We start from the raw sequence: 19,579 nt of genomic DNA, 5'->3' as shown, positions 1-19,579 counted from the left end.
TTAAATAATATAATAAAATAATAGATAATCGGATGGATGATACATTTTGAAACTCATTAACTAAAATAAATGAAGTAAATTTTGATTAGTCATTTTGCATATAAAAATGCATAAGCCATTGAGAGTGGCTTTAAACGCTAAAATTAAAAAACATGAGCGGGTCATATTGTGGATTTTCCATAGCAATGGAGATTTGTAAGTGCTCCCCACTTTCGCCGATCTTGCTTGCCATCCAAACACACCACACCACACATTTACGGAGCACTTCCCTCCAACAGGAATGCTTTTTCTGCATATTAATCCAAACAGATCATATTGCACTTAGGCCTTCTCATATAAATTTTTAATCAAATCACTTTTCTTGAAAGTACATATTTTCAACAAAACTTGGGGTGGCCGAAGGCCTAAAGATATGATAAATGAAAAAATTTATGAAAAACATAATCTCAAGAAAGTACAGAAACTAGCCAATGAGAATTGCTGAAAATCACAAACCGCCTGACACATTCAGACTATGCCTGAATTGCCAACTATGAAATATTTTTTCCTATTAACTTATTTTTCCTTTGCGTTTTTCTATTTTCCTACATACAAAACGCCCATGAAAATAAATTGCATTTTGGCGATGGTAGAACAAATAAAATACTCACATGATGCCCACACCCAAAAAAAATAAAAATGTGAACTCTTCTCGCCTTTGACGGTAGCAAGCTCCATATCAGCATCTTCTCCAAATCATTCGAGCCGGCTGCTGTCCATTTCAATAAATAAGTCATCTATCATTGATTCATTATCTCTGATCCAAACCTGTTCACATGAACAAACGATTTACCAGCAATTTTTTGTTTTTTATTTTTTTATATGAGTAAGAAACCAATCTCATTAAAATGCGTAAAGCGCTTTTTAATACACTGAGAATACACAAATGAAACACCTAATTAGAAAGAGAAAAACGAGCAAGAAAATCATCAAAGCTAAACGACAAAGGGTGCACATAAGCCGTAGTCCAAAAGTACAACGTAACGTAAAACGAGGATAAATTCTTCTCTAAGGTACTTTCCAAATCCTAAGCTCTTATTGTTCCTTTCCCTCCAGAAGCACCAACAAAGGCAAATATGCGTCATTTTCCACATCGCAACACTCAATGGCCTTCCAGAGGATCATCAACAAGCAAGAAAGTCAATAACCCGTCTGGGCATAACCCAAGACATTCCGAAACGATTGAAGAGAGTATTCCCACAAAGCATAAACCACGTCACAGTGAAGGAGAAGATGATTCATGGACTCCCCAGTCTTTTTACACATATAACATCTGTTTATCACGATAACATATCGCTTCCTGAGATTGTTCATGGTAAGGATCTTGCAAAGAACCACGGACCACACTAAAAAAGCAGCTCTTGAAAGAGCCTGAGTGCGCCAAACACTTTTCCAGGGAAAGCGACTACCTCTAGAGCAAGCCAATGAGTAAAAGAAGGACTTGACCTTGAACAAATCTTTTTTTTGGAGGAGACCCACCACATCTTGTTTTCACAACCTTTTCTCACTTTAACTGAATGCAACGCTTCAAAAACGAAAGAAAAAACATATACCTTCCAATCGCGAGCCTCCCTAATAAAGCTCATGTTCCACTGGTTGGAGTCGCCCAAAAACTACAAATTATCCGCAACAGAGGCGTCCTTCACACGAGCAAAATACCAAATAAAGATGGAAAAGCTACCTTAAGAGTCGTGTTCCCACGCTACAAATCATGCTAAAAGTTGATCTTGGTTCTATCCCCCACAACAAATCTAGTGAAGCTTGAGAAAGAATCCCAACCTTTTCTGATGTTCTTTCACACCCCACCCCAAAGGCACCTGCCGGCTCAAGAGAGCACCACTCGCGCCATAAGCTGTTGTATTAAGAATTCACCACTGCTCTCCACCACGCATCTCTCTCAAACCCATAATGCCACAACCATTTACCTAGCAGGGCACGATTGAACACCCTCAATTTTTTTTTATCCCCAATCCCCTCTCAGAGATCGGATAGCAAGCCTTAGCCCAACTAACCAGGTGATATTTAAATTCTTCGCCTATCCCTCCCCATAAAAAGTCTTCTTGGAACTTCTCAATTCAATTAGACACACTAGTAGGAATGAGGAAGAGAGACAAGAAGTACATAGGTATATTGGAAAGAGTGCTCTTGATAAGGGTAACCATGCCACCCTTAGACAAATACAACATTTTCTAACTGGCCAACCTCCATCTTTACCAAGATGCCATCCTAAATAGACTTAGCCTTGTAGTATGCCCATAGCAGCATACCAAGATACTTCAGGGGCAGAGAGGAAGTCTCGCAGCCCAAGATGTCAGCCAACTCAGCAACATTATCCACGTTCCCATAGGAACCAAGACTGATTTGGCCAAATTAACCTTTAAGCCAGATACAACTTCAAAACATAATAACAGGACATGCAGATAGCGAAGATGGCTAGGGTTGGCCTCACAAAAAACTAAAGTATCATTCACGAACATGTGTGAGATATTAACCATGTGGAGCCTAGATCCCACAGAAAAGCTTGAGAGACGAAGCCTGTCAACAGAAACATAAAACATTTTGTTCAACGCCTCCTTGACCACTACAAACAGAAGAAGAGATAGAGGATCACCATGTCTCAGCCCACAAGAACTACTGAAGAAACCAAACGGAGATCCATTTACCAAAATGGAGAAGCACACCAAAGAAATGTAGTGTGCTATCCATGAGACCCATTTTTCCCCAAAACCACACCTTCTCAACATGTACAATAAGAACTTCCAGTTGATGTGATCAAAGGCCTTCGTAATATCCAGCTTGCAAAGCACCCCAAGAACACCGGGCTTGATATGACTATCCAAACATTTGCTGGCAATGAGGACTGAGCCCAAAATTTGTCTACTTTTAACAAAAGCGTTATGAGGCTTTGAGATGATCTTTTCCATAGCACGACTCATTCTATTAGCAAGAACTTTAGCAATGATCTCATAAACGCCACTCACAAGGCTAATAGGCCGAAAGTCCGTGAGATCAATCGCCCCAAGAGTCTTAGGGATTAAGGCAATGAAGGAGGCATTATACCAGCAATTATACCAGCTCTCTCTTTCTCTCTCTCTCTCTCTCTCTCTCTCTCTCTCTCTCTCTCTCTCTCTCTCTATATATATATATATATATATATATATATATATATATATATATACACACACAAGCAAAACAACAGCAAATTTTTTTTAAAGCAATTGTTACTGAAATCTTCTTCCAGAACAGGGAGCATAGAAGACTAGACTGGAGATGCCAATGATAACGTATTAAGAAAGTTGAGGAAGAACGTACTTGTATATCTACCCATGGAACCATTGCCATTTAAAGAAATAGGCATAAACCTTCTTTCTTGGCCCAAAGATAAAATTTCCTGCATTCTTTCTGGCCAATCTGAATTTAATCTTCGTGCAAAATCCTCCACTTCCCTACATAAAAGAATACAAGGCAAATTTCGATGAGAAAATATTAACAAATAATAAAGGCTCCGTTTGTTAAAAATTTTGTTTCGTCTTTTGTTCTCTCTTTTTAAAACAAAAAATTAACAAGCAAGTATATCACAAAACACTCCTAAAAACACAAAAACAATTTATTAAAACACTTTTCAAACCAAAAACAAAAAATAATCCCCAAACACATTAACAGTCAGAGGCAAACTTTCTGTCCAGGGAATGGGTGTCAAAATGAAACATGAGCAAGAAGGTAATACATGAAACAAAAAAGAGGAATAAAAAAAAATGCAAGTTTCCTCTGACAGACTGATGTGGACACTCTAAACAACCACTAGCACTTCTTCAAACTTCATACGTGCAAAATTTTAACAAATTTAAATTGATCACAATTAGACCCAATTAAATACCCCTTAATTCAATCTCCACAGATTAATCTGTTAAATCTGGGCCTGATGTTGAGGACTAGAATGGTGGCGGGGTGAAACAAGGGGTGCCTATGAGGAAAGAGGGGGGGTGGGGGAATGTGGTGGACAAGACCTTTTAGAAAAGAAACTAAAACAGAAATGTGATATATCTAGAACATTTGGACAAGAAAGAAAATTGTACTGAAGTTGAGAAGCAAAACCAGCACTTATAACAAAGGTTCTTTTGACATGCGCTTCTGAGGCAATGAGTTGGCAGTACTTTTTTTTTTTTTATAAGTAAGAGAAATATCATCAAAAAGCGCAAAGCGCAATCAAGTACACAGGAAGTATACAAGAAAGGCATCTAAGAGGAACAAGAAAACAAAACAAGGAAATCATTAAAACTAAACGCTAAAGTGAGTTGGCAGTATTACTGGCAGTTCCATAAAATTTAAGTAATCTTCCAGGTTCACCAGGAAATATAATGAGCATAATTGCAGTAATCTAACTAAAGTCAAAAGGCGAATTCATCACATTAATCTAGATACCCCAATTAATATATTCATCTAACCTATCAAGCTCCTCCTTCATTGCAGGATCTAAATCATCATCAATATCAACATCCTCAAATTCAAGCTTCGGGGAAAAAGTCACAGCGGCAGAATCTTGCAACTTTGAACTTGTACTAGGAGACGCCAATACAACATTGATAACCTCATCATCATGGCAAGCAGATGGAAGATCAAGCAACTCCTAAAACATCAAGACACCAGCAATTCAACATTGAGAATATTGACTTCATTAAGTGCAAATAAAAGAATTATGCACAAAAAGAAATAAAGAATCTCGTTATTAATACACATACATGTATACACATGCATGAACAGACAAACAGAGAGAAAGAGAGAGGTGCCAACCTTATTATGGTTTCCATTTACATTGTTTAAAGAAGAATCCTTTGATTGATCTTTTCTCCTCCGATTTTTCTTTTTATTCTTATTGGTTCTCGCTCCCTTTGTATCTGTAGAGCAGATTAGATTATGTAAAATAGCAAGAGAAATAACCAAATAGGCTATACACAATTCATACGCTCAAAAATTCCAACAAGCCACTGAATGTTGAGACAAAACCAACTACTTACATGTATCGCCAAGAAATTAACGAACTGATGCATCTATCAAAATAAAAATACTTCACGAACATGATTACTTCAGGGTGCAGGCACAGAGTGCATCCAAAAGAACATGAATCTATTTATAACAATAATGGAAAATTTGCAGCGAAGTCAAAATCAAAATTTTCACCATATTATGGTTAACCTTCACTATAGCATGATCAGAATACTACATAAATTCCTAAATTGAACTGCATTGAAGGTTTTATAAGATAATCTACAATCCTCTAGGTCAATCATCTAGAATCCATGCACAATACTAAAGCTATAGTGTATTGTCAAACTTAGATAAATAGAGTTGGAACCATAAATAATGATAGAATATTGATTAAATGATTAAATGTACCATGTCCTATTAGCTTAGTTTTTGGGACAAGTGATGACTTAACATGATATCAGAGTAGTGACTCCATAATATATTCCCCATTTTACTATATTTTACGTGTTGAGCCATACTTATCAAAGGGGCGTATGAGCCCACACACAAAGAGTGTTAAAATATTTATTAAATTAGTAGATTACCATTTCCTATCAACTTAATCTTTTGAGACAAGTGGTGACTCAACTTATATCAAGGCCTTTTATCATGACTTTTGCTCATTGCATACCTTGATCCACTACTGCCCGAATAGCATTTCAAGCTACGGTTTGGGCAACAAAACGAAGGACTCTTAGAACAAAAACAAGAAGGGCTTGTGTAGCAAGAAGAAGAATAAGGGTAAGAAGAGTCTTTCCCCGAAATGGCGAAGGTGGAGATAGACCTCCCTTGAGGGTTCCAAACCTTTTTTGTTTTCATTATTCTTTTTGGTTGCTAGAGTGTGAGGGGTCTCAATGACCCGATCAAACATAGGGAAGTTAAAGAAATTCATCCAAGGGCAACCCACAACAAGAAAGTATCACAATGATAGACTTCCTCCAAAAAGAGCCTGCTTGCCTCTAAAATTCTTGCCATGTTCAAGAGTATATAATAGTTTAAAAATCCTTATTCATTTTAAAAAATATATATATATATAAAAAAACCCACTCTCATTATACCCAGATGAATCCCAGAAACCCACTCTCATTTTGCACAGTTGAATCTAGACACGACCACAAATATTCCAACTTTTAAACAACTGATCTAAGTGTGAATGCCATTACAGTCCGAAATTTGTTTCTTTTTTCTGCTATTATAAGTTGTGATAGTATCTAAGGCTTATGTGCAAATCTGGAAAATTTATGAACCAGTCAACCAAATTGAGAGTGTTAGTTAACAACGTCATAAGATTCTCTATTTTTTTTTTATAAGTAAAAAAGAAAATAGAATAAGCATTTAAGAAATTATATCATATTTAATGTCCTGCATTCATTTACATAATTCTCTCTTCTTTCTTTTCTCACTTTTAAGTTTGAAGAAATCCTAAAAATCCGTCCAAAGTGTAATACTTTTTCAACAGAAAAGACATGCAAATCATTTACAAAGTGGTTTTTAAAATCTTTAAAAGGAATGGAGCCGATACGCATAACTAGAAGCATCAATTGTTGAATGTTCACAATTTATCAATTGCAGGAATATTTCGAAGTCTGACACAGTTCAGGGATTTATGAACACATGGATAAGTTGCAAGAGGTTAAGAACCCCACACGTAAGAAGAAGAGAGACAAACTATCTAAATGGAATGGAGAAAAGATCATCTCTCTCATATACCTCCATCTCCACCATTTATAAATGACAAGAGATCATCAACTGAGCGGTCATCCACACGCTCCTCCTCAACCTCGACATTCTGAAACATATGGAATCCATTTAATGCTAATTAATTAGAGTGCCTCAACTACATAATTAGAGTGAAACCATTTCGATCAAAATTTGAATTCATATACAGCAAGAAACGTAAATTCAGCACAAAACATTCAGCTCAAATATAATGAGGGCAGAAAACAAGAGAATAAGTAAAAGTAGGCACCTTCAATTTCTCTCTCTCTTTTAATTCTTTCCTCTTTCTTGCATACAATCGATTCAAAAGCCGAATACGTGGGTCATCAGTGATGTTTCTTAGGGGCTCTAACTTCTCTTCCTGGAGAAAACCAAATCTACATGAGAAACCATGAGCAAAGTAGATGTTAAAAACATTGATTTCTTGATAGCCATACAACCTCTGTGAGGTCATCGGGTAAATGAAATGTTTCACGTATCTCCTCAGGAGATTTTCCTTCAATAATCCGAGCAAGTGCTCTGCTTGTGAGATCAACTAAAGGCTTCAATTGGAGGCTGTCAGCTGCAGATGTCAACTCACATAACCTTTTTGTATCCATCCGGATAAATTTTTCATCAAAAGTTTTGCGCTCCTATGGCAAAAGAGATATCAAAATTCAAATTTTAGTTAAACTATTCAATAATAAGTTGTACCATCTAGTTCACTCGTCACTGCTCCCAAAAAAATTACAAACTAGTAAATTAACTAAAAACAAGATAAAATGACTACCTCCCTGGAGGGACTGTAATAAAAGTTTTTTCATTTCTGAAATTTACTAAAATCTCAGAGCATCTTTAATCACAAATTGAGGAATAAATGTTATTTAAGAAGAGCAAAAGCATCACAAGAGAGTCGAACAGTATATCAAACCTTATTAGAACGACCTGGTACTTGGTGAAATCGACAGTAATCAAGAATTAAGCCCAAGATAGCAGGATTAACTCGTTGTGGAAGTGATATAGCATAGGTTTTGGAAGATCCCATGCCTGTCTGAATTACTTCTCGGCATATCATGGGGCAAAACATGGCAACTTCTTCTTCCACTTGTTGGAGTGAACCATCAACAGTTTGAAGCCAAATGTATGATTTCATCTGGATAAACAATATCATAACCCATAAACAGAAGTAAGCAAGGATCAAAACAAGAAAATCACTAGGGCAACATAAATAAACCTATGATCTAAGCTTGACCCAGGTTCATCGCACACTGTCATCCCATTGGGCTCTGCCTATGGGAGAAATTTGGATTCTAACCAAAGGGGCAACAATATCTTAAAGGGAACATTGTGACAGTGTTATGAAATCTTATATATATATAAAATAGCAGAATCATAAGAGAATGTAGCCCTAGGTTGTCTAAAATTTGCCAAGTGGCATTTTAGGATGCCTAATTTTTTATTTTGATGAATGATAATAATATTATTGAAAGAAAAAGGCAAAGCCCTCACACGCGAAAAGTATACAAGAGAGCCAAATACCCTAAAGACTACTACAATCTAAAAAACAAATCAAATCTACCAAATTCTGTGAGTCAAAATTAGGAACATTTACAATAACCCAATCCAAAAGAGATCTTAGAAAGAAGGATTTTTGAAAAAGCACATTGGATTCATTATCCTTAAAGAAGTGCCGATACCTTTCTCTCTAAGTACTCCACATTAAGAGAGCAAGAACAACTTTCCATATTGCCCCTCTGGAGTGACCCCTCCCTTGAAATTTCCAGCCATGAAGCAGCTCTAGGATGTTACTAGGCATCACCCAAAAACCCCCCAAAAATATTAAGAACCAAGTGCCAAAGATCAGTAGTATACTTGCAATGGATGAGAAGATGATTAATAGTTTTCTCATTCTTTTTGCAAAGGCAACACCAATTAGATAGAAAGAAACCCCGTCTTCTAAGGTTATCCACCGAGAGGATTCTACCCTTGATTGTCGTCCATAAGAAAAAAGCAATGCGAGGAGAGGCCTTAACCTTTCAAATACTTTCCCAAGTGAATGAACTATGCTCACATGAGTGTAACATTTTATAATAGTAGCTCTTTAAGATGCCTAAAATTGTGCCATGTGTCGCTTTAAAATTATAGTTTTAAGGGTTTTTTCTTCACAATTGTGATATGCATGATCATATATCACAGTTGTTTGTCATTTTGAGTGACCAAAACAATTCATCTAAGACAAGTACTTCCCTGCCCAGAGATTGAAACTTGGAATGCCAAGTATCAACATAATGTGTGCTTTCCTTATATTCTGGGTGTATGATTCTTCTGCAATTTTTTTTTTTGATGAATAATAATAATTTTATTAAAAGAAGAAAATTCCTCGTAATTGGTCAGGATCTAAACCCTAGAATTTAAAACTAATTGGTCAGGATCTATTACTTAATTTTGTCTTTGTTGCTCGCAATTGCTCATTTGGGATTACATTGCTTTAATTTTTGTGTCTTTTGAAATTTAAAACTTTGATTTGTTCTCTTTGGTAACTTTTTCCAAGTAACACGTAAGACTTTTCTTTTATGTGCATCATACCATCAATTTTATTAGAATCAACACTGCTTTTAGTAATAGGAAGCGGCATGATTTGGTAAGAGAGACTTGGATGCCTCAAGGTAAATTAATGTTAGTTCTTTGTGTGTGTCATTTTTGGTCTTATTATTATTACCATTCTTTTCCACAACGTTTCCTCAAAAATATTTTAGAAACAAAGCAGGTTACAGGCTAGTAGTAATAATATTTGAACGGAAGATTTGTAAATAAGGTCAACACAACAAGGTCTTAATACCTTTTAAATATTAGAAATAAAGCCCACCTAAACGCTCTATACATTCAGGCTAGGAGTAGCCCCTAGAAGCCATGGCTCCACAACAACCAACCAATGGAATATAATTGTCTTAAAAAATGATTACTCAGGTTTTATCTCCATAATTCATCTGAAATCATTAGAAAATAAAAATATAACATACCTCAGGCTTAACTACGGCCATGGAACCTTCTGACATTTGAAAAGGACACTGTAAATAACTAATAAGAGTTCTGAATCAATGAACTTTGCACCTCCAATATAAAAAAACAAGGAAGTCGCAAAGCAAATGAACGATTCCCCTTATTCAAAATCTTGTCTTTGTTAGGATGTTATAAACTCTTTATCAGTGCCTCCCAAAATGATTGGATGTAGAATCTCAATAACAAGTGCATAAGCATTCTTATACGGAGAGCTTCCTTGGATGTTGTTGCTCTTACTTAGAAGTAAAGCAGAAAACAAGATAAGCACCACACCATATGATGTTTTGCCTGAAATTAGAACATGTGACTGCCAGAAGCAATTAAAAGATAAATGAGATCAGAATTAGAGAGCAAAAGATTATAAAAGAAAAGCAAAATCAAATTTCAGTCCAGTTTCCTATTTGTAAAACATTTCAATTTTGCTCCTTTTTTTATATATATTTTTTCAAATTTTTCTGACTTCTTAGAGTCTTCTATTTACATTTCTCATGTAGATTGTCACACCTATAGTGTTTTTCATGAGAAATAGAAATTGTGACAATAGAAAAAATCAGCAAAGGTCAGTATCTATAATAAACAAAAAAATCAGTAACAAGATAAAACTATTAAATGCATCATAACCAGAAGAATACAATAGGAACCATAAGAGAAATTTGATAAGTATTCAACAATCACACAGACATAAGTAGGTAAAAGGGTATGTATATATAAACCATGTTGGTGAGTTCGGATGAAAAGCCATTGATGGAAAGCTCTGAAGCTCAAATATTGCAGATGTGGCCATCAGTATACGCTCAGTTTGGTTGCTAATAATTTGTTAGAAATAACCGAAATCCAAAAAGGAGTGAGGAGTTGATTGGCTTCTCTAGCTCTGGTGGCTGGTAAGCATGGCGTGGTGAATGAGGCATCCTGGGAGTCACTGGACAGGGAAATAGAAGCCTTAAGAAAGGAAAATGCTGCCCTGAAGTCAAGGGCTCAACCAGAGTGTCTTGGACCTGACCAGGGTGGTTGTCTGGGGTTAGGGATTGAGTCAGGTGAGGTTTGTCTTGCATCTGGAAGCAGGTGAAGAAGGGGACGGGGTGGTAGGAATGGGCTTGTCAAATTTTCAGTATCCGGGACTTAAGCGTAAACATCCAACTGACCCTATTACGACGATTCTTAACAAAAGTATACACAAACAAAACCAAAAAATGGATTTCAAGGACTCAAATAAAGAGAATCAGATTAAACCACATAGAACGCTTAAGAATCCGATTGATTTCCAATGAAAGCAAAGCTTGACTAGTAACTATGAATCCCATAACTTACGATAACACAAAATCAAAATTAAAATAAACATACACGTTGTGTGCTTATATAAATGTATACATAAATATCAAGAGGGAGAGAGAGGGAGATGCGTACCTTGAAGGTAAGAGGCTGAAATGCAGAGACGTCTGAGAGATTGCGAGAGAAAGAGAGAGGGCAGGGTGGTAGGGTTTCCAAAAGCCTGTGTTTCTTCTTCCTTCTTTCTCTTTTCTCTAATTATCGATTTGTGTCCGGCACGTGACTTGTGTCAAAGAGGAGTGCCGTCGCACGTGGTGGTGGTCGTTAGGGTTTGGGTTGGGAGTTGGGACTGGAATGGATGGGGGAAAAATTGGGGGAAGGGTTGAGATCTCTGGGCGGGTCGGGTTTTCTTCCAAAGTTGGGCCGGGGCCTCCGGGCAGAAAGTGGTTGGGCTATTTGCTGAAAGAATTCAAAGTTCCAACCTTGGACCTGTATCATGGTCTTAGGGCTTTTCATTTCTTTTCCTTTACCAACCTTGGAACCGTTGATCTGTAAACAGAACACACAACTAAAAGTCTAAAAGCAGTAAGCACCAAGCCGAAGGAAAAGGAAGAAGTCTTTATAAAGTGCTGTGGCCCAACATGATTGAATTTGCCAAAATTTGAATTCGTCTCCTTCTCAATCCTCTGTCATTCTTCTCTGCCCCAAAAAAATAGGAGGCATGAATAATAACCCTCGGTGGCCGGTGCTCGGGCGGGGCCCCTCTTACATACCCTCCCAAAAAAGAGAGGGGCCAGGGGGTAATAAAGGTGAGAGAAATTAGGCTTCTTTCATGTGCATGGACTGGTCCCCATTTGGCCATTTCAGATCATGGCGCTTGGCAGCGTATGCTCCACGAAATCCATCTTACTTATCCTTCCTAGTTCCTAGTACCCTTCCAACTTTGCGCACTTCATTCCTCTTACTATAAAGCTGCCATTTCGGAATCCTGATTTTTTTGTGTGTATGTGTGTGACCCTCAAGTTGTCAAGAGGAAGTCAGAGAGAGGAAAAAGGAATTTTTTACAAACACACAGAGAATGTGGCCGTTTCACAGAAAAGGGCCATCAGGGTTTTCGTCTTCCTCCACAGCAGAGGAAGTTACTCAAGGGATTGATGGGACGGGTCTCACTGCCATTGTTACAGGTCCTGCATGTTCCATCGTTTACTTTTTCTTTTTTCTTTTCTCCGTGAGGGGTGAATTTTGTCGTAGACGGTATGGGAAAGATGACAAATTGATCTATATATCTTTGGCCTTTCTGATATTGGATATACCTTTTCTTTGTATTCATTGATCCAACATTTAATTATACTTTTCCTTTAGATTAAGTACGGCTGTTGTTTGTTTTCGGAAAAGGAAACTAACAAAAGACATGTTTTCGTGGCCGTAAATGAGGATGATTATGAAGCCATGCCAAATCCATTTTACTGTTTCTCATAGTAGTCCGCCATTTTCCATAATTCTGAAGAAAGCAGACTTCTTGCTAACCAGGTCATTATATTGTTATACGGAAAGAAGAAACTACTGTGGAGATTCATGCTGGATTTAGCCCTTTTTAAATGCTAATCGGAGCCTTAGTTATCTGTTTGTTCGGTTCGTAATCTTGTATGGATGTAAAAAACAATAATATTAACTATTTAGATCAGTAGAATTGGAATCTGGTTATGTGCCTCTCGATTTAATGGGAATTTTCCGTGAATTTTTGCTCTAGATTTTCGTTAGCAATTGCACAAGAAAAGTTTTAGCTTCTTAACACATTATTTGGGACATATTTTTCAAAGGCGTTAGCTACATTCAATTACTGGCTTGCTTGTTGCTTGTGGACACTCTATTTGCAGGAGCATCTAGTGGTATTGGCACTGAAACTACACGAGTTCTTGCATTGCGTGGTGCCCACGTAGTTATGGGGGTCAGGAATATGGCTGCTGGTGAAGATGTCAAAAAAGCAATAGTTAAGGAAATCCCCAGTGCTAAAGTTGATGCCATGGAGTTAGATCTTAGCTCAATGGCATCCGTAAGGAAATTCGCATCAGATTTCAATTCCTCCGGTCTTCCACTGAACATCCTAATGTAAGATAAGGGTGCAAGCTGTAATAGTAGCTGTTCTTCAACATTTAGTTTTCACTGGTCCATAGACGTGTCTTACTCTTGCACTGACTGAATTCCGTCCGCACCCATGAAAACATTATTGTGCATTTCTGTCTCTTAAGCCTCATTAGTTCAAGGTATTAAACAAGGAGTGACTCTGTCTTCTTTGTTTCAAGCAACAATGCAGGAGTTATGGCAACACCATTCATGCTCTCCAAAGATAACATAGAACTACAGTTCGCAACAAATCACTTAGGTGTGTCGCATTTATTTAAAGAAATATTTGTTGTTAAACTGATGTTCTACACCAGTGTTTAAAATTCATCTCTGTGACCTTTTTTTTTTTTTTTTCTTTTCTTTTCTTTTCTTTTCTTTTCTTTTTTTTTTTTTTTTTTTTTTTTTTTTTTTTTTGTGTTGTATGCAAAATTCCTTTGGTAGACTGTAGTGTTTCAATTTTTGAAGCTTTGACATACTCTTTTTAATTCTTCAAGTTTGCGGATTTTATTAGAATAATTAGCTATTGAGCAACCAAGATAATTGTTGCTAGATCCTTGTAGACAGTTTCAAAACTTCAAGATGGCTCCGTTTTTCGTCCGTCACTTGCCATCTTTTGCTGCACGTAGAATCGGGCGACAGTCCATCAGTCCATACATAACAACTGTGTCTATAGATGCTAAATTGAATTATGTAGGACTGGACTAAATCCTCCCTTTTTTGTGGCATTTTCAGGTCATTTTCTTTTGACAAATCTTTTGTTGGACACTATGAAAAGAACAGCACGTAAAAGCAGCAAGGAAGGAAGAATTGTTAATGTTTCGTCTGGGGCTCACCGGTTCTCCTACCGTGAAGGAATCCGTTTTGATCAAATAAATGATAAATCTGGGTAGTGCCATCTAACCATAACCTAGACTATTGTTCAATTCTGCTATTGAGATGGTATTCCATGTCCATCAGCAATTTAGCATGCTCAATTATTATGTTCCTTTGAAAAAATTACATGCTTGTCTCTGGTCTAGAGGCTGTTGCTCTTGGCTGCTTATATCGTTCAAAGATCTAGAACTCCCTATGCTAGTGGTTGTTGCTTACTTCGTAAGGCATCTTGTTAAGTTTTCAAGAGATTCTTCCTCATAATTTTCATTTTCTAGATACAGGATATATTTTCAATGGATTGCTATTACATGTTACACATCTATATCTCATTTGATATTATAGCATAAATGTCATTGCCTATAATTTGTTGCCAAAGTGAAGGCCCAAGGGGAGATCTAAATATGTTCCTGTTAGAGAAATTGAGTGGGGCAAAAATCTTGGAAGAGTATTTGGAGAACTAAGGCTCCTTCGAGAGTGGTGTTTTTCGTGTGAACGGCGGGGTTAGGGAAGATTTTGGACATTGAATAACTTGAGAAAGAGGCACGCTATAGTGATGGATTGATGCTGCATGTATAAGAGGAGTGGGAAGTTCATAGATCAACTTCTCCTCTACTATGAAGTAGCTAGAGATTTGTGGGTTTCAATCTTCCGGCTTTTTGGTGTAGAGTGCATCATGCCTAGAAGGGTGGTAGAGTTGTTGGTTAGCTGGAGAGGTCAATTGGAAAGCTGTTGCAAGTTAGAAGCTTGGAAGATAGCTCCTATATATTTAATCTGGTGCATTTAGAGACAGTAGAACGCTAGGAGCTTTGAAAATTGTGAGAGATTGGTGTTAGAGTTAAAGCCATTATTTTCAAATCTCTTTATGCTTGGATGGCGGTGCACAATATCCCTCGCTTTTCTAGCTTGCAGACTTTCTAGACTTGTGTTCTTCTTTTTCTTTCTAATTGTGGGTCTTTCTTTTATGCTTCATATGTACTTGAGTTGTGCCTCTGCACTTTCTAATGAAATTGATTTACTTATATTAGAAAAAAACCCTAATTCTATTACAACGTACCAACTACTGTTTGTATAGAAAATGCAATGAGACAAATCATTATAACCCGTGGTATTATACAAAACCATGGTAATCCAATGCGCTATATAAAACCATGTTGCATGGTGTATTCGTACAGATCCTACCCTTCAACGATTATGTATGCATTGGTCGCTTTTAATAACTGCATCTGCACACTTGTGCTTGACAACTTGGGATTTTTACCATTATATCAGACAATAACCCCTCTTTGATACTGTAGTTTGCTTGACAAAATAGATCACATATCATCACATCAGTTATGACACTACCCTAGAAGTTGCTTGGTATACTTATTTGTTGTGTTTTATTTAGATGGTATACATTGACGAGAATTTTTCTTACATTTGATTATGTTTTGATTTGCTCATATGCAGGTATAGCAGTTGGGCTGCATATGGCCAATCAAAGCTTGCCAATGTTTTGCATGCCAATGAGCTTGCAAGATGTTTGAAGGTATGTGAACTTCTCTAGGATAGCAGTGAAATAGAAGATATGTTCACAGTGAAAGAGTAGATGATTAATGGCACTTTTGAACATTTTGCAATTGAGAAATGCTAGACATACTTCCAAGTACTTACTCCTTAACGTGGCAGTGAAAATCATCATTAGATGATACATGTACTTTCATTTGTTATTTTATCCAATGGTAATTTTCACTGCCACATCAGAGAATGAGAGCACCTGAGAGTGAACACTTGGGAGTATGTGTAGCACCCCTCTTTGCAATTTTCTAGACAACTGTAGCTTGACATTATTGTTTGCTATGATGCTTATGATTTTTAGCTCAATACTGAGCAACTCATATGCCTTATTTGCAAATTTTATTCTCCATTATATCAAAAGTTTATTTTCAAGGATCACATTTTTTTTATTAAATATCTTAAGTTAATTCTGAAATTCTAAAACTCATTTTTTATTTTATTTTTTGTATTTGATATATATTTCAGCTTTAGCATCTTATCTCTGCAATTCCGTTTTCTTGATAAAGCAAACTGACTCTCTTGGTATGAGGATCAAATATATTATTGTATAACCCAGCGGGGTTATCTGTTCCCTGCTTTTAAATTTTTGGTATGGCAACTGAAAAGTGTCAGGCTTTTAACAAAGTATTTATGACACCTTTAACTTAAACATTTCATCTAGAAGGGAGCCTTCTGAATGGAGCAGTTGGAGAATGGCCTTTTGTTATCCCCTTCTTTTACAACTAAGAAGATAAAATTTCTGCTGTGTCTGAGTGCAGGCTTGGACATGTGTGTGTCCTTCACTAGGGACGATTTGTATATGCGTTTTTGTATGTGTCCATATTCCTTCAAGAGGGATTAATAAAGTAGCGGAGGAGCCTTACCCCGTGGTCTGAGATTTATGTTGGAAAATTTTGCTTTGTCAAGAGATTGGTGATAATCCATGTGGACCCATTTGTCCCCTATATCTTGTCCGCTGTATAAAATGCTTGTTTATATGAAATACGATGCCTTCTATGACTAACAAATCATGTCGCCTACAATTAATTTAAAGTGCTACGTTTACCCAATGTTTGGCTTCTGACTTCTAAGCTATAAATTTTATACAAGTCCTTTATTTAGTAAGTAACTTAACATTTCATTATTAGTTGATTAAGAAGTCTCAACAGCACCATGGTTTTCACTCTTCATTAGTTGATTAACCATAAGCGTTTGAAAGGAAAGACCATGGTGAACTGTTGGGGAAAAGAAGGCGAGGGGATAGATTGTGTGGACCCCGTTGTCCCTTTTATCTTGCTTGCAGTGTAAAAACCTCCTCTATGCGAAATGCAAGTCTTTGTTGACAAAAGTGATGCAAAATGCATCCCCATTGAGCTCTCCAAAAGTGTTGTTTAGCCAAATTTTGGCTAAAATTCACAAAAATCATTATTTATCAAGCTCTCTTTTCATTCTCTATTATAATACTTGTCAGATTGTACTCCATATTTGAAGAAACAATCTTCCTCTCTATCTCATTTTCATATATTTTTATATTCATTCTCTCTCTCTCTCTCTCTCTCTCTCTCTCTCTCTCATGTTCTCACTCTTTCTCGGTTTGTGGGGTGATTTTGAGAAAAAAAAAAAAGAATAAAGCTAGAATAAAAATTATTAAATAGAATAGAATGGGATTTAGAGAGTTTACTGTGTGGTGGTTTTGTAAAGTTGCTAATTAAACTAAAAAATGTGAATTTTTTTAGTTAGATTTTAGCTAAAGAATAGAGAGTTCACTAGGGATGCTCAGGCTCTCTAGCCTATAATGAATTTAATGTGCTCTTTTATCCAATGTTTGTCTCCTGACTTTTGACCGTATTTATCTTTTTACAAACCCTTATTTATTTATTAACTTAACAGTATCATGTTCCATTCTCGGTTAGTTGAACAACCACAAGTCTTTGAAGGGAACGACAATAAACTATAGATGAAATTTCAAAAAGCTTTTGGAATAACTGGACTATATTGTTGTGAAATGTTACCAACGAGAAATACAATTTCTGGTGTGAGATTTCTTCTAGATTTTTATTTGTTGAAATTTTATCTGCTCCTGCAGTTTAGAATTGAACCTGCAACTCACTGTTAGCAAGTATAGATCACACCAGTGCTACAATGATATTCATCTCTCAATATTTTTCATCATTGTCCAATTACCTGTCATATTCATATACAGTTCCGTTAAGAAAAATGTGCTTGACAGATGGTCATTTCTGCCCTTTCTCAACTGTTCACAGTATCAACTTTGCATATATTTTTAGACGTATACATATACCTAGCCATACTTATCTCGCTGTGTATATGAAGGCTGTCATGTTAAAGTGGAATCCATAATATTGGTGATTCTTTCTTGAACAGGAAGATGGGGTGGATATAACGGCAAATTCACTTCACCCGGGAGCAATCAGTACCAATCTTTTTCGTCATAACAACATTGTGAACAGTATGCACTTATTCAATCTCATAATAAACATGCATTTTTTGGTGTTATTGGCCTGAAGGTAGGTTAATGAACAAATGTTGGTGTGACATTATCTCATGGAACTGTAAATTTCAATGAGTTTCATAGTTTATTTCAATCCTATGGATATCTAATTCTTCGGTAAAACATGGTCATACATGTAACAGTTCCTCCATGTTTCCATGTATTTCCTTTTCGTATGTTTTTGAAATCGCTATTACTGGAGATGATTTTATTGTTGAGGGTCAATTATTGACTCCCACTGATGCTTTCGATGCAAACTATCTGGGATTTATTGCTATCTTTATTTTGCAGGTCTTGTTCATAGCCTTGGTAGATTTGTGCTTAAAAATGTTCAGCAGGTAAGCAGTATTTTAATTAGACCTGTTAGCTTAATCAACTAAGGCGTATGAATCTTGTGTACATCATGCAGAAACCATGATAATGTTTTCTTCATTTAAGTGTTCATGTAGGCTCTAAATATTTATCATCTTGTTGTCATAAAAGTAATTAAAATATTGAGGTTTGCTTTAATCTTGAACATTTACAGTTTTTAATTTTTTCTATGTTGGACGCATAAGAAGGAAAGGGTTCAGTGGGGCACACTAACTTGGAATATAAGCCTTCATTTGATCACACCACATTCTTGCTTCTTATTTTTCATGTTTATGATTTCATTTATGATCACAGGGAGCTGCTACAACATGCTATGTGGCACTGCATCCTCAAGTCAAGGGGGTGAGTGGCGAATTCTTTTCGGACAGTAACTTATCCAAGGCAAACTCACATGGTAGGAACATGGAGTTGGCAAAGAAACTCTGGGATTTCAGCATGAATTTGATTAGATGATGTACTAATAGCTGATCGCAAGTTACCATACTTCCCAATAAACATATATTGTTAAGTTACATAATGAAAGCACACTTCTCACGTTTTCGTATCTGAGAGAATTCTACCAAATATATTATTGTATTCTCCTTGATTCCAGAAGTGATTCCGCTCTGTTAATTAGGTTGATAGAAGAAAGAATTATGAGTCACTTTTTTATGATTATGCAGTTTCATAATAAAGTACTTTTCTCGAACATAGTAATGGTTAATGGGCATTGTACTGTATTTGTGGGCCTGACATCTCTGATTACTATGAACGCAATCATGTGAAGGATAATTTTTTTTATTTTTTTGCCTCCTGTTTCTTCATTTTTGGATTGATAATTATTCAGGTAGAGACTTGCCATCCTCCTTTGAATGATATATTTTTATTTTTTTGGCCTCTGCTAGTACTTGTTCAGGTAGAGACAATAATATAACTATTATGCAACTACAAAATCAGGAAAGAATGGTTGATTGTTGTTGTCTATTGGCCTAACAAGTTAATTTCTTTAATGCCGATCTCTTAATGTGATTGGATCATATTTTTGCTTCCTTTCTCTAGGCTATCGTATCCGTCAAATGTCGCTGATAAGTTGAC

The 19,579-nt window shown here is 36.4% G+C and overlaps 2 protein-coding genes across 4 annotated transcripts; one reads left to right on the top strand and one right to left on the bottom strand.

Moving 5' to 3' along the window:
* Positions 1 to 31: 31 nt before the first annotated feature.
* LOC133858323 (SKP1-like protein 21) lies at positions 32 to 11,593 on the bottom strand. 3 transcript variants are annotated; one of them, XR_009898504.1, is made up of 10 exons: positions 8,460 to 8,812; positions 7,694 to 7,915; positions 7,224 to 7,415; positions 7,034 to 7,144; positions 6,775 to 6,853; positions 4,831 to 4,934; positions 4,485 to 4,666; positions 3,352 to 3,485; positions 651 to 807; positions 32 to 289 (listed from the first exon to the last, which is right to left on the bottom strand). XR_009898504.1 is itself a non-coding variant. In XM_062293785.1 (10 exons), exons 2-10 carry the CDS (start codon positions 9,816 to 9,818, stop codon positions 791 to 793), a joined length of 1,077 nt encoding a protein of 358 aa, XP_062149769.1. In that variant the 5' UTR covers positions 9,819 to 10,129; positions 11,227 to 11,593; the 3' UTR covers positions 375 to 790. The 3 variants fall into 3 exon arrangements, 2 of the variants coding, with proteins under 2 accessions (XP_062149769.1, XP_062149768.1); XM_062293785.1 differs by lacking the exons at positions 32 to 289; positions 8,460 to 8,812 and adding exons at positions 9,783 to 10,129; positions 11,227 to 11,593 and having other exon boundaries at positions 375 to 807; XM_062293784.1 differs by lacking the exon at positions 32 to 289 and having other exon boundaries at positions 375 to 807; positions 8,460 to 8,811.
* A 218-nt stretch (positions 11,594 to 11,811) lies between these two features.
* On the top strand, positions 11,812 to 19,237 carry LOC133858322 (short-chain dehydrogenase TIC 32, chloroplastic-like). The gene is made up of 8 exons (XM_062293783.1): positions 11,812 to 12,272; positions 12,966 to 13,197; positions 13,392 to 13,471; positions 13,945 to 14,098; positions 15,535 to 15,613; positions 18,007 to 18,091; positions 18,425 to 18,471; positions 18,800 to 19,237. The coding sequence occupies exons 1-8, from the start codon at positions 12,167 to 12,169 to the stop codon at positions 18,956 to 18,958; spliced, it is 942 nt and encodes a 313-aa protein (XP_062149767.1). The 5' UTR covers positions 11,812 to 12,166; the 3' UTR covers positions 18,959 to 19,237.
* The last annotated feature ends 342 nt before the right edge of the window (positions 19,238 to 19,579 follow it).

This window comes from Alnus glutinosa, chromosome 1, assembly GCF_958979055.1.
Source record: "Alnus glutinosa chromosome 1, dhAlnGlut1.1, whole genome shotgun sequence".
NCBI classification, from domain to species: Eukaryota; Viridiplantae; Streptophyta; class Magnoliopsida; order Fagales; family Betulaceae; genus Alnus; species Alnus glutinosa.
The sequence above is the reverse complement of the archived record's forward strand: the minus strand, read 5'-3'. Positions and strand labels throughout refer to the sequence as shown.

Excerpts from the sequence above, each read along its gene's own strand:
- LOC133858322 (XM_062293783.1), top strand. The coding sequence starts at position 12,167 with ATGTGGCCGTTTCACAGAAAAGGGCCATCAGGGTTTTCGTCTTCCTCC. Across the intron at positions 13,198-13,391 it reads CTTCCACTGAACATCCTAAT|CAACAATGCAGGAGTTATGG; the intron begins GTAAGATAAGGG and ends CTTTGTTTCAAG. Across the intron at positions 18,472-18,799 it reads TGCTTAAAAATGTTCAGCAG|GGAGCTGCTACAACATGCTA; the intron begins GTAAGCAGTATT and ends TTATGATCACAG.
- LOC133858323 (XM_062293784.1), bottom strand. The coding sequence starts at position 8,507 with ATGGAAAGTTGTTCTTGCTCTCTTAATGTGGAGTACTTAGAGAGAAAG. Across the intron at positions 7,916-8,459 it reads TGGAGTACTTAGAGAGAAAG|ATGAAATCATACATTTGGCT; the intron begins GTATCGGCACTT and ends TTGTTTATCCAG. Across the intron at positions 4,667-4,830 it reads TAAATGGAAACCATAATAAG|GAGTTGCTTGATCTTCCATC; the intron begins GTTGGCACCTCT and ends TTGATGTTTTAG.